The 13,638-nt window shown below is 41.1% G+C and overlaps 1 protein-coding gene across 1 annotated transcript in view; it reads left to right on the top strand.

Annotated features, from left to right (window-relative positions):
* The first annotated feature begins 238 nt into the window (after positions 1–238).
* The window catches only part of hsd20b2 (hydroxysteroid (20-beta) dehydrogenase 2), a 24,251-nt gene continuing 10,851 nt past the window's right edge, over positions 239–13,638 (top strand). Inside the window, exons 1-6 of the mRNA XM_079416554.1 lie at positions 239–485; positions 6,742–6,788; positions 7,480–7,555; positions 7,899–8,009; positions 8,454–8,521; positions 8,634–8,678. Coding sequence (XP_079272680.1) covers positions 314–485; positions 6,742–6,788; positions 7,480–7,555; positions 7,899–8,009; positions 8,454–8,521; positions 8,634–8,678 — 519 coding nt within the window. The 5' untranslated portion in view covers positions 239–313. The remainder of the gene's footprint in view (positions 486–6,741; positions 6,789–7,479; positions 7,556–7,898; positions 8,010–8,453; positions 8,522–8,633; positions 8,679–13,638) is intronic.

The following is a 13,638-nucleotide window of genomic DNA, read 5'->3' as shown; positions in this document are numbered from 1 at the left end:
ACAGACATTTATCAAATCATATACCAAAAACCGCACTCAGCCGAAAGGATCCACATAATCTTAGAAGTGTGGAGAGTACATAAAGTAAACTGTCTCTCACCTGTTAACACGAACAATGTTACACTTTCGAGGATTTGGCGTTCTATACTGCAGACCAATGACAGATAGGCCTCAGGAACGATGGGAGGAGCGTGCATATAATTAAGCGTGAGTAGGTATGTGGAGTTTTTTTTTTTTCAGCGTTAAACTCTGGAGCATACCCAGAAGCAGCTTGTATACCTGTGACAAAAACGTATAGTTGCAAAGTAGTAAAATGGGAGACATTGCAGAGTGCAGCTGGTATTCACTGGTGTTATGTAGCATCGGTTCCCTTACGGTTGTGTTTTACCTGCTGAGGTGGTCGTGGCAGTGTTGGCATGGATTCAAAGTGTACGTGCTTTCTGAGATCTGGCAAACGAACCTGAGGACATACGGCCAATGGGCTGGTAAGGAGTTTTTGCTTATTATTTCACTATGAATGGTAGAGCAAGCCATTGTAGCATTTATTCCCTTTAACTAACCATCTAACACAGGTATATAAATACTATAAATGCTTTTAATTAAATTATTTATGATAATAATATGGCAAACAAATATACCAGTGTTAATATAAAAAAGTAAATTCTATATGGGTTATATCTACAATGTCAACTCTTCACTTCCAAATAGTCATTATAGTTTTACTTGCAAATAATCATAAGGCAAGCTTTCCGATTTATTAGATACAAGTATCCATTTATGCAAATTTTTTCAAATTGTTACTAATAAAATTTTGACATCTTACTATTTTACTTACTATTTTTCGCGTACCTTGTCAGTGTTTGCGCTTGCGCTTGCTTGGCCAGTTGTTGTGATAAAAAGGAAAGTGTGTTTAGCTGAATTCAATTAGTATTTTGTTAGATGGGTATAAATAAGGTTAGTTTACAGCGGCAGTATAAAGACCATCGACTCTACCGTGCGAGAGGGACAAAGAATAAGGTAGGGACAAAGAATAAAGGGCAAAGGATATAAGTATCGCTTTTTATTTCTCCTCTTTCCTACTACTTGTTTCACTTCTGTTTCAGTTTTTATAACCATTTCTTACTATGTGTAAGTTGTTGTTTTTTTTTAGCATTTGTGTTTGGCTTAGTGTTATTTTTTCAGGATTACTGTTAAACTAATGCAGTTTGATTTTTATTTGTTATCTATTTTAATTTTAAAGTTGTAGTAATGTTTGTCATTTTATTAGTTATTAGTTTATTAGTTTTTTATATCTGTTTTTTTTTTATTATTAAATTTTAGTTAATTTTATTTTAGTACTTTAACAAACTATGTGTAAATGAAAGAATATTGAATTTATAAATGTGTATATATATGTGTGTGGTTGTTCATAAACATGTAGTGGTTTGTTGGTGTTTAGCTTTATGTTAGAACCATTATCAAGTTCAAGTTCAAGTTGAGCTTTATTGTCATTCTGCTACATGTGTGGACATATAGTGGAAAGAAATGTCGTGTCTCGCAGGACCACGGTGCTACACACTAGTTAAACATAAGATAAACATACAACAATGCAAGTATAAGAGAAAAAAAAAGAAAAAAAAAAGAGCATCTGACTATACATATAAATACTATAACTACTATACCTAGTTGCCTAGACATACACAAACTGAGACTGTACAAGAACTTTACATATATACTGTACATGAAATTGTGCAAAAAAGATAGAAATAAAAATTGTGTATATATATTTCGTACATTAAATTGTTGTGCAGATTAAAGAGAGATTTTGTGGGAAGCAGCGCATAGTGCAAAAAGATTTGTAGTGCAATGCTCAAGTAAACATTATTTTGTAGTGCAATACTCAAGTAAACATTTTTTTATTGAGTCTTTGTAGCAGGGAGTGTTCATAGAAAGTGTCTAGTGTGCATATAGTGGGATAAGTGCGTTACTACTACAGGTGGTTTGTATAGCCCACTCACCTGTGTGTAGCACACTCAGAATTGCACTTAAGAAAAGTTGCCAACTGTATTAATGAGTTGGGTGAGTGGGGGGGCCAGAGGGTGACAGGGAGATTGAAGTTAAGAGCTCTCACAGCCTGGGGAAAAAAGCTGTTGAGCAATCTGACAGAGCGAGCTTTGATACTCCGGTACCTTCTACCTGATGGTAGGAGCTGGAAGAGGTTGTGGGAGGGTTGGGTGGGGTATTTCACGATGCTGGAGGCCTTGCTGGAGCATTGTGCAATGTAAATGTCCAGGATGGAGGGGAGAGAGGCACCGATGATCTTTGCAGCAGTGTTCACTGTACGTTGTAGGGTCTTGCGGTCAGCAGCACTGCAGTTCCCATACCAGACAGTGATGCAGGTGGTCAGCACACTCTCAATGGTGCCCCTGTAGAAAGTGGTGAGGATGGGTGGCGGGAGACTTGCCCTTTTCAGCCGGCGGAGAAAGTGAAGGCGCTGTTGTCCCTTCTTGTTGAGTGAAGTGACGTTGGTGGTCCAGGTGAGATCCTCTGAGATGTGCACCCCCAGGAATTTAGTGCTGCTGACTCTCTCCACGGTTGAGCCGTCGATGGTCAGTGGGGTGTGGTCAACGGAGTTTCTCCTGAAGTCCATCACAACCTCTTTTGTCTTACACTGAGGAACAGGTTGTAAGCACCACACCATTTCGCCAGCTGTGCCACTTCCTCTCTGTAGAGCGTTTCATCGTTGTTGCTGATGAGGCCTACCACAGTTGTGTCATCAGCAAACTTGATGATGTGGTTGGAGCTGGACTTGGCAGTGCAGTTGTGGGTCAGCAGCGTGAAGAGCAGTGGGCTGAGCACACAGCATTGTGGGGCACCTGTGCTCAGTGTGGTAGAGCTGGAGGAGTTGCGGCCGACACGGACTGCCTGAGGTCTTGCAGTTAAAAAGTCCAGGATCCAATTACAGAGGGGGGTGTTGAGGCCCAGCAAGTTTAGTTTGTGGATGAGTTGTTGTGGGATTATAGTGTTGAATGCTGAGCTGAAGTCGATGAACAGCATTCTTACATATGAGTGTTTCTGTTCCAGGTGAGTAAGAGCTAGGTGGAGAGTGGTGGATATTGCATCGTCCGTGGAACAGTTTGGACGGTATGCAAACTGGAATGGGTCCAGTGTGTTTGTGAGACTGGACTTGATGTGATGCATGACTAACCTCTCAAAGCACTTCATCATGATTGGGGTCAGTGCTATGGGGCGATAGTCATTCAGACAGGACACGGGTGACTTCTTTGGTACTGGAATTATGGAGGTGGATTTGAGACACATGGGGACGACTGCCTGGCTCAGCGAGGTGTTGAACATGTCTGTTAGGACATCCGTCAGCTGTGCAGCACAGTCTCTCAGTGCACGTTCAGGTATGTTGTCAGGGCCCGCAGCCTTTCGTGAGTTAATCCGGGACAGGGTCTTCCTTACGTCGGCTGGAGAGAGACAGAGTACCTGGTCGTTTGGAGATGTGAGTAGTTTCTGTGCAGGTGTGTCGTTCTGTATCTCAAATCGTGAGTAGAAGAGTGCATCTGGTAAGGATGTGTCATCATCACTGGCCTGTGGTGGGGGCTTGTAGTCAGTGATGGTCTGAATGGCTTGCCACAGGGACCTGTCTTTACTGTCTGTGAAGTTGTTGTTAATTTTTTTAGCATATTGTTGTTTTGCCTTCCTGATGCCATGAGACCGATTGGCTCTTGCTGTTTTGAGGGCTGCTTTGTCTCCTGACCTGAATGCTTTAGTATTTATAACGTTTTAGCTTTTAGTTTTGGATCTGTTTTAGTTGTTTTAATACTACAATTGATTGCTTCTGTTGTCCTCATTTGTAAGTCGCTTTGGATAAAAGCGTCTGCTAAATGACTAAATACTAGAATAAGTACTAGCATCTAATGAATGGTTAATTATAAGACTGAAATAAGACGAATGAATGAATGATGCATCTATATAGTGCTTTATTGTGTATTGCTGTACACCCAAAGCGCTTTACAATCATGTGGTGGGGTCTCTCCTTAACCACCACCAGTGTGCAGCATCCACCTGGATGACTGAGTAGCCACAGAGTGCACCCTGGAAGATGGGGCGGGGCGACACGTGTCGTTCCTCCCACCTCCAATTTCATCGGTTTATAATACAGCAGAGGTTATTGGAGTAGACATTTGCAAGAGCATTCTTTTATATACATTTTTATCAATGATCTACACTGTTTTGCTGTACTACAGAAATATTAAGAACTAACAACAGCAATTTTAGTTAGAATCAATCAGCAAATGTGTTTTTTTTTTTTTACTTATAACGCGTTTCAAAAGTAATGCATTACAGTAACTGATTACTTTTTGCTGTAATGCAGTAGTGTAAGACATTACTAATCAATTTTCAGTAATATTTTACTCTGTATACATGTTCAGTAACGCTTGCCTTACAACACACTTTTAGTCCCCCATTTTATTTATTTATTTTTTTATTGAATTTAAAGACCCTAAAGTTTTTACGTCCCTAGGGCCAGTCTTCAGGTCAATATTCACGTCATAGTTCAGACGCGGGCCGGTCTTCAGGCCTGTTTTAGGCTTCTCCTTATCTTTATATTTTAGACATCCATCAATTATTGATGAAAACAAAATAGTCGCTCTGGTGGAAATAACATGAGTCCCTGCTGCCGCGACTGTCAAGAGTGGCTGAACGGTGTTTAGTGTCCTGCAGCAGCGAGCCGTCAGCACAGCTGAAGAGTTCTGTGTTCAAATACACACAATAAAGCAAAAGCCCCAGCAAAAGTAATTACCATGAATGTGTCTAGGGGAAATAGTAAGGATTCGCCATCTCCTCCTTAGACGCGCCTTTAGAGAGAAGTGCATCTTCATGGATAACGATTATATTAAATAGTTTTTGTTTTCGTTTTTATTTCGTTTAGTAATTTAAAGCTTTCTATAGATATATTTATTATGTCTGTGAGGCATGTATTCGCTGTCTTTCGGTTCATTTTTGTGAAGCGCTCCTGTTTCCATTGTTGTTTCCATTGAATAAAAATTGCAATTGAAACAGTACCATGGTACACTTGAGACACCCATTCTTAATGCTCTAAAGCTGGCTATTTATAGCACATGTAATAAATTACAATATTGTAGTTTTAAATAATGTATTTATTTGCTTTATTTAATACAGATTCAGTTAAACAAAACAGGAACAAATATTTAACACTACAAAAATATATAGTGAACAGTACAAATGTAAACAACAGTAAAAATAACAATATGCATACTTGTTTATTCTATAACCCTAACCCTAAACCTACGCATCACTCGAAACTTTCTGCATTTTTAAATTTTCAATCATTCTGTTTGATTTATAAACTTGTTTCATCATGGGGACCTAAAAAATATTCTCATTAGGTGAATTTACTGGTATTACTATACTTGTGGGGACATTTGGTCCCCATAATGTAGGTAATACCAGTACACACACACACACACACACACACACACACACACACAGACTCTGTATGCATTTTATTTTCTATGATTGAACTGTTACTGTATACAGTACAAAGCAACATATAAAGGGTGTCTCAACTGTACTTTACCACCTTGTATATTTCTTAAAATGCTATGTAATCCTTTTAACATTCATGTTAGAAAATATGTCCATTAATAATAGACATTGAAATATCACAAATATAATTTTTTAACATAATTTGCGTAGCATATGTGTAAATGTGACTTTTATCCTATTATCATAACACTGTACAACTAAACAGCATGTGAAGCAATAGGAGTACAATCTGGGTACAGTTGATATACAGTGTCTCAACCGTAGCCAACTGACATGCTCTCACATTTCTCCAGATTATGAAAAGACCTTGCATGGCACAATGTCATAAAATATGTCTATTTTTAGAGCACAGAGTAACGTTTGCATTGATATATGTTAAGTTTAACAATCATAAAATAATAATAAGCTATTCGTTGTGGAAGAGACATGGTTAAATGAAAATCTCACCTTGGGGAAAACAAAAACTTTTGCCAATATCTTCGGAGTGGAAAGACGCACAAATTTCAAATTTCCCACGATCGAAGAGAGCACTAATACACGTGTGGAGCAAAAATTATGGCTCGGGGTTCTTGTGTATGCAAGTTATTTAAGGTGTTTCAACTGTACACGTGTCTCAAATGTACTCAAATGTCTACCCTACTGCTCTAAACCCAGGACAAGCTTTCCAGGAAACATAACATGCATTTCTATTTGAAGCTGCAGTCCGTAAGTTTTGCCTCTTTGTCGCCATCTCTGTTGAAAACCTGGTATTGCAGTCAGGTGTGGAATTATCTTTATTACGTGGGCTGTACTCTGGCACTGCTTCAGCGCAGATTAATCTAATGTTTAGATGTGAATGTGTAGCTGTCAGTCACCACACCGGTGTGACACACCAGCATCTAGTGTCCAAAACACAACATGTGCTTGTGAACTGCATTGCTGTTTTTTCTGCAGGGGTGTTCTTTTGCATTGGTTGTACAGTACTTATTCTGCTCGGAGCATCTGAACAGCCAGAAACTCAACACTGCTGCCTTTTTGTTGTTTACTGCAAATGTGCAGATTCCAGACGTAATCAAAACAGCCTTAAAAATCAGACACAAACAATTCAAGTGCTAAAAGGTGGGTGATATAATGATAACTGAGAGCAGAACAGGAAGGATGAGATACTGTTGATGTTTCACTAAACCTTCCTCTCTCTTATAGTTGTAACTGGAGCAACATCAGGGATTGGTCGTGCATATGCAGAAGAGGTCAGTAAATAACTCTTATCTTAAAATATGAATTATGTCGGAGTTTTATAGCATCCGTTTTCTACTAAAACATTCATTACAGATCTTTGTAGTTTATAATTAACCATTTGTCCGAGTTGCATAGTTCCTCTAAGTTACAAGCAATATTTAGCTTATTTTGGTGTCCTAACATGGCTTTAGTCTTCGCTTTAACTCAAGCAATGTCAGGTTTGTCCTATAATTGTCATTTAAATGCTATTTTAGTGCAGCGTTTGACAATATAGGCGAATTGACAATCAACTAGTCTGGAAGTCATCACAAAGATATGAGGATCCAGACGCACTAGTAATTTCCGTTTCCCAAAATCTGCATGGATGTGGTAAAGTATGCTATCAGATGAAAATACTGGCCGCCACAATGTGTTGTTCTTGTCCTCCGTGAAGGAAGAGAAAAGTAAGTCTGATTAATGATAGGATGTCCATCAAACAATGTGTTTGCCCTCCTGCATATCTAACAGAGAATAAGAGAAACTCCTGTGATTGACTTACACAAGTTATTAACACTGTTGTTGGAACTGTTAATGGGATCCAAACAATATTGGACTCTGTGACTTTCATTCTGTGGACAAAAATCTGTTGAGCAATATTTACGATTCTTACTGTTTCCTCTATATACATATGCATTTGTCTTAGTGAGTGCTTTTGTGTCTTAGCTTGCCAAACGAGGATTAGACATTGTTCTGATCAGTCGCTCAGAGGACAAGCTTCACCATGTCGCCAAGGAAATAGGTGAGTTACAAAGTAGAAGTGAAGAGGAAAATCTTAGCTTCTCTAAGTGAAATCTGTTATCAGAACAGAGACAAATCAATTTGTATGCAAGAAATCAACCCATTTTTTCTTGGACTGGTATGACTGTTGAATTTTTTTTAAATGCCATGAACATATTTGCAAATATGCTGCTGAAAGATAATCGAATAATCTAAAGATAGTCTAAAATGCAGCTCATTTGTAATTCATCTCTAGTCTGTGTTCTTCAAGCCAGACGAGTTTTCGGTGGAAAAAACAGCTTTATTTTCATAAGTTTAGACGGAGCACAAATAGTATAAATCTGATGTGTATGTGTTTGTTTCAGAGTCTCGGTACAAGCGGCAGACACATGTGATTCAGACAGACTTCACACAGGGCCATTCCATCTACTCTGCTATCGCACAACAGCTAGAGGGCCTGCAGATCGGAATTCTGGGTAAGATAAAGATCAAGAATGAAGTGTTAAACAGTGAAGATGGTGCAAAAGAATGAAGTGAATTTTGATCATTTTGATAATGTTTTTCATTTCTGGAACCAAAAACCATCCTCATTTAGTACCATCATAAATTTATGTATATTTGGTACTTCCTCATATCATATTCTAGCATCATCATCATCTTCTGGTGATTAGAAGTAAGAGTATTTAACTTCTCATCATTTCAAGTCAAGTCACAGCTGCTGTTTTTTCCTCTGCATATTTTCTATTTGCAATGGATCGGAAACTCTACGCTATCAATACTTAGGATAATAAAATGCACTCAATACATAATACAGAATAATTCTTGACCAAAATCAGTCTGCATTTACTTTCTCATACTACTGAAAAAAAGAAAGAAAGATGTAGTCTATCTATAACTGACTTCTTCTGTTTTCTCTGTAGTGAACAATGTAGGTATGAACTATATTGGGGTTCTAGCAAATTTTCTGGATGTCACTGATCCAGACCAGGTCTGACTCAGCTTTTCTACACCACACAGTTTAACTTTCTTCTCTATTGTAATCTGAGAACATTGTATGAAAGTGTCTATTGTATGTAACATTGTATGTTTTCTGTCTCCAGAGAATCACACAGGTGATAAACTGTAACGCACTGTCCGTCACTCAGGTAAGACTATCTGTATGTAACCTGTATAGTCACAGCCTGTTATACCATTATGTTTGTTATCTTGTATATTATCTTGACATGGCAGTTACAAAATGGGTGCTATTTTGTGTCCTTCATATACATATGTTAAAGAAAAAAAAAAACATACAGGGTAAATTAATGTGAATGCCTGGGAAATATCAATATCTTTATTAAGGTGTTCTTTGAATAGATTCAGCTCCATCCGCCAAGGTTTTATGATTATATTGTATGGTTTTATGATCATATTGTTCATATTTTAGCATTGGTGTCCATGATTAAAGTGTTAGCGATTACAGCTACTTCCTGCATGTTAGGTGTGTAAAGTGCATTGTGGTTGGTTTTTGTGGAAAGAGAGTATTCAAGGTGAAAGTTGACGTTTGCTGTCACTTTGCAGTAGTGTTGTCACGATACTGGAATTTCTAACTTCGATACGATGCCTTGAAAAATATCGATATTCGATACCATTTTCGATACCACGGTGAAAAAAACTGCCACAATATTAAGGGGGTATTTTTTTTAATTTAAAGATAAATGTAACAAGTCGTGAACATGCGGTATATTTTACATGAACAAAAAAATGTCTTGAGGTACTGCATTTGTTGATTTATTTATTAATCTTTTATTAATCTTAGTTAAATGTTAATTGAAACTAACGTTTACTAATACATGTACTAATTAAAATCCAAAGTTCTATTTGTTGATATTCTCATTTGCTTCATAACCAAAATATTTCCAGATATAGGGCCCTATGAAATCCGTTTTATTTTTCCCCAAATTCCGTTTAATTTTTGACTTTTTTTTAATGGTCAAATTAAATGCTATTAATCTAAAAGCATGTCTAATTCATTAAAATCATGAAAATTATACAATTTAACATTTAATATATTAAAAGTGTAACAAAAATGACACGTTTAGGGCCGTATGAAATGTTTTGTTTTTTTCTCACCTTATGTTTTATTGTTACCAAATTCTGTGTTTTAGCATGTCTATTATTTGAATGCATCCAAACAATTTTTATTTATTCTTACAGTAGCCTTATGAAATGTGTTTTCCCCCTCAGAAATTCTGTGTTGCGTATTTAAATTTTACTGGATATCAGATCAAGGCATAAAACAATTTTAATTAATTTATATTTGAATTAATGAAAATTAAACATTTACATTTTTGGCAAATGAAGGGGATTTACTATTAAAATTAAAATATTTTGTGATTATTTCTTTTTAAAAAATTAACAGTAGTAGTAAGTAGTAGTATTATGTACATTCTACTAAATAATAGTAATATAGCCTATTTCTGGCACACAGTCTTTAATAGGCTAAGTTAAACCGAACTTTTATTTTGACGGGTTGCCGTGAATACTTTTAAAGTTCTGTGTGTGTATGATATGATGCTAGTTTTACTCAAATTAAATGGTAAAATGCTCGTAAAGTGCCTTTCAGATCAGTTCTGGAGATATTGTTGATGTATTTATGTCCTCATTGAGACGGCAGACGCTGAAATCACCGCGAGCGCCACATTAGTAAACAAAACCGCACGTGCAGCACATTCACACAGAGACGTGCAGAACATGCAGGATTCATATTTAAATCCACTTTTGCAGCTTAATATTTACAGATACTAGTCCATACCGCGATTTGATTTAAGTGTAATGACCTACTTTTGATTAATTCATCCAAACTTTGACAAATTCCGTGACATTCCGCTTTAAACTGTAAATTCCGTTTTTATGACTGGATTCCGTGCGCGTTCTCTGCATCGCGGAGATCATAGATCCCTACAGATAGCGCCCCTGCTATGTTCTTTAACAACCAGAGCAGTCATCTTTCTATTCACTTCACTTTTGCTATTTAACCAGAGCGAAGGAGACGAGTGCGGTCACGTGTGGTGCTTGTCCACGCGCCTTTGGAGAGAAGTGAAAGTGATAGCTCGGCTAGTATCGGTGTATCGATACTTCGGGAAATTAATATTGGTACCGTTCAGATATTTCAGTATCGATATTTATCGAAATATCGATATTTTTGACAACACTACTTTGCAGTAGTAGTTCTGTGTTGTTTGAACACAATTTATCACAGTACTTGACAGTCCCTATCATTCACATCACACTGATGAAGTCTTCCATGCTTTGTTAATGGCAGACAAATAATTGGGTTGTTAAGGTTACAGACACTCCTGCTGAACAGGCTCCCATGATTTGTTGTTTTTGGAAGTTTTGACCCACAGCTTACTAAACACTGGTGAACACAAATTATAGGACAATGAAAAGAAAAATAAAAGATTACTGCATGTTTTTTCACTGCAGCCTAAACACACAATATTAATTATACAGGTGCATCTCAATAAATTAGAATGTCGTGAAAAAGTTTATTTTCCTTCCAGGAACTTCGAGCTGCGTCGAAACGCATATGGGAACACCTTCAGCGTGGCCAGGCTCTGAATATGATGTGTAATCAGTCAAACAAGGGCGAGGCGTCATGGGCGGGGTGACGTCACGACCAGGAAGTATAAAATCACGTGTGGCGGAGCCGGCGTCAGCTTTTTGTCATTCAGCGAAGCGCTCTGTGTGTGTCAGTCTTATTTATTGTTGTTTGTCCTAGTTTTAAGTGGAAAGCATTCAGTACCATGCCAAAGCCAAGGGCAAGCTCAGGGGTGAAGCTTTCAGACCACGTTTTAAGTCGTGTGTGCATCCTTGCCCTCGCAATATCACGAGCGAGGACACACACGATTTGTGCGTGGTCTGCCTGGGTGCGGAGCACGCAGAATCGGTCTCCGCACCCGGAGGGCTCTCTTCGAGAAGGGAGCCTTCGTGAGCTCCCCACGCAGTGCCGGTCCCGCTGCTGCCGAGGCAGAGCGGCAGCTGCACTCGTGGGGCTCGCAGGCTGATCTGGCTGGCGAGTGTGAGACAGGCATGTTCTTATCTCCTCCCGTATCCGCCAGATCTGGTGCCCCGTCTCTCGGTGTGGAAGCGGTCTCTTCCCCCGAGACGAGGGCTCAATGCTTCGTCTCTCTTCCTCTGAGGAGGTTGATGTGACGAGCGTTCACGAGGTTTCGCCGCCTCTGTCACCCCGATATGATATAACTATGAGCTTTGTAAGCTGCAGTGTTTGCACAAGCACAAAGAGAAAAATAAGCCGGTCCCGCTTCTGCCGTAAAAAAAGAGAGAAAAAAAAGCAGAGCGGCAGCTGCGCTCGCGAGGCTTGCAGAGAAAAAAAAAAGAAAAAGGCTGATCTGGCTGGCGAGAGTCAGACGGGCATGTCCCTATCTCCTCCCGCGCCTGATCTGGCGCCCCGTCTCTCGGTTCGGAAGCGGTCTCTTCCCCCTGAGATGAGGGCTCAACGCTTCGTCTCTCTTCCTCCGAGGAGGTTGATGTGACGAGCGTTGACAAGGTTTCGCCGCCTCTCTCGCCCCAGTGTGAGGAGCTACTTCTACACAGGAGCCTTCCGTTTTCCCCAATCTCCTCATCGAGGTGTCGAGATCGCGGGTGAAATCTTTTCGTCCCGGCCATTCGTTCCCGCGGGAACTGAATGAGCGCGGGTATGCGGCGATGCCGCGGGTTGAACAGACGCTTGCGAGCTATCTGTCTCCCTCTACGGCATCGCCTTTGAAGGCTCCTGCTCTGCTTACAACATCTTTGGTGGGCAGAGGGTATGCGCGCTCTCTAAACTCAGGTGGCTGCTGGGCGGGCGCAGCCTCCTCCGCATACCAGCTCCTCGTGCAAAAGGTCCTGACGGGCGAGCCCCAGGACCGTGGAGGGCGACCCCTACTGGGGTGGAGCGGCTTGCACCGCGGCACACGGTGACCGTCTCCCCTCGGTGCCCTCCAGGGATTTGTCTGTCAACCCTGCAGTTCCAGGACACAGCAGGTCCCAGCGAGTGTTACTCTCAGGTTCTTCCGCCTGTGATTTCAGCGGGCCTGAGAAACTCGCCTCAGCCGCCAGATTACACGTCTCATTCCGGTGCGCCGCATCGAGACAGCGGTCTGGCCGCTTCTCTGAACCCAGAGGTCAGTCTCGAGAGACTGATTCCCTTAGAAGATCATTGGGCAGCGAGCTGCCGAATGTGTCTCTTTGGGTCCTGCCTTGCAGGGTCTGGTTCGTTCAGAGGTCCTGACAGGTGAGCCCCAGGACTACGGAGGACGACCCCTACTGGGGTGGAGCGGCTTACACCGCGGCACACGGTGACCGTCTCCCCTCGGTGCCCTCCGGGGATTTGTCTGTCAACCCTGCAGTTCCAGGGCACAGCAGGTCCCAGCGAGTATTACTCTCAGGTTCTTCCGCCTGTGATTTCAGCAGGCCTGAGAAACTTGCCTCGGCCGCCAGATTACGCGTCTCCTGTCGGTGCGCTGCAGCAAGGCAGCGGTCTGGCCGCTTCTCTAACACCAGAGGTCAGTCTCGAGAGACTGATTCCCTTAGTAGATCGTTTGGCAGCCTGGCAGCGACTGCCAAATGTGTCTCTTTGGGTCCTGCGGACGGTAGAGGCTGGCTATTCCATCCAGTTCGATGGGCCACCTCCGCTGTTCAACGGGGTCTGTGCGACTACGGTCCGCCCCGAGCAGGCTCTGGTCTTGGAACAGGAAGTCGATACTTTGCTGAGGAAGGAAGCCATCGAGTTGGCTCCTCCTCACGAAGTCCACGCCGGCTGCTACAGCCTGTACTTCATTGTTCCAAAGAAGGATGGGGGGCTGAGGCCCATACTGGATTTGAGTCTTCTGAACCGCTCAGCCAGAAAGCTGAAGTTCAAGATGCTCACTGTCAGGCAGATCGTGTCTCAAATCAGGTCCGAGGACTGATTTCTCACGACAGACCTCAAAGATGTCTATTTCCATGTACCCACCCTTCCCTCTCACAGGGAGTTCCTGAGGTTCGCTTTCGGGGGCAAAGCGTATCAGTATCGGGTTCTTCCCCTCGGCCTAGCACTCTCACCCCGCACTTTCACCAAGT

The sequence above is a fragment of the Barbus barbus genome, assembly GCF_936440315.1.
Source record: "Barbus barbus genome assembly, chromosome: 5".
NCBI lineage: Eukaryota > Metazoa > Chordata > Actinopteri > Cypriniformes > Cyprinidae > Barbus > Barbus barbus.
This window is presented reverse-complemented; position numbering and strand designations above follow the sequence as displayed.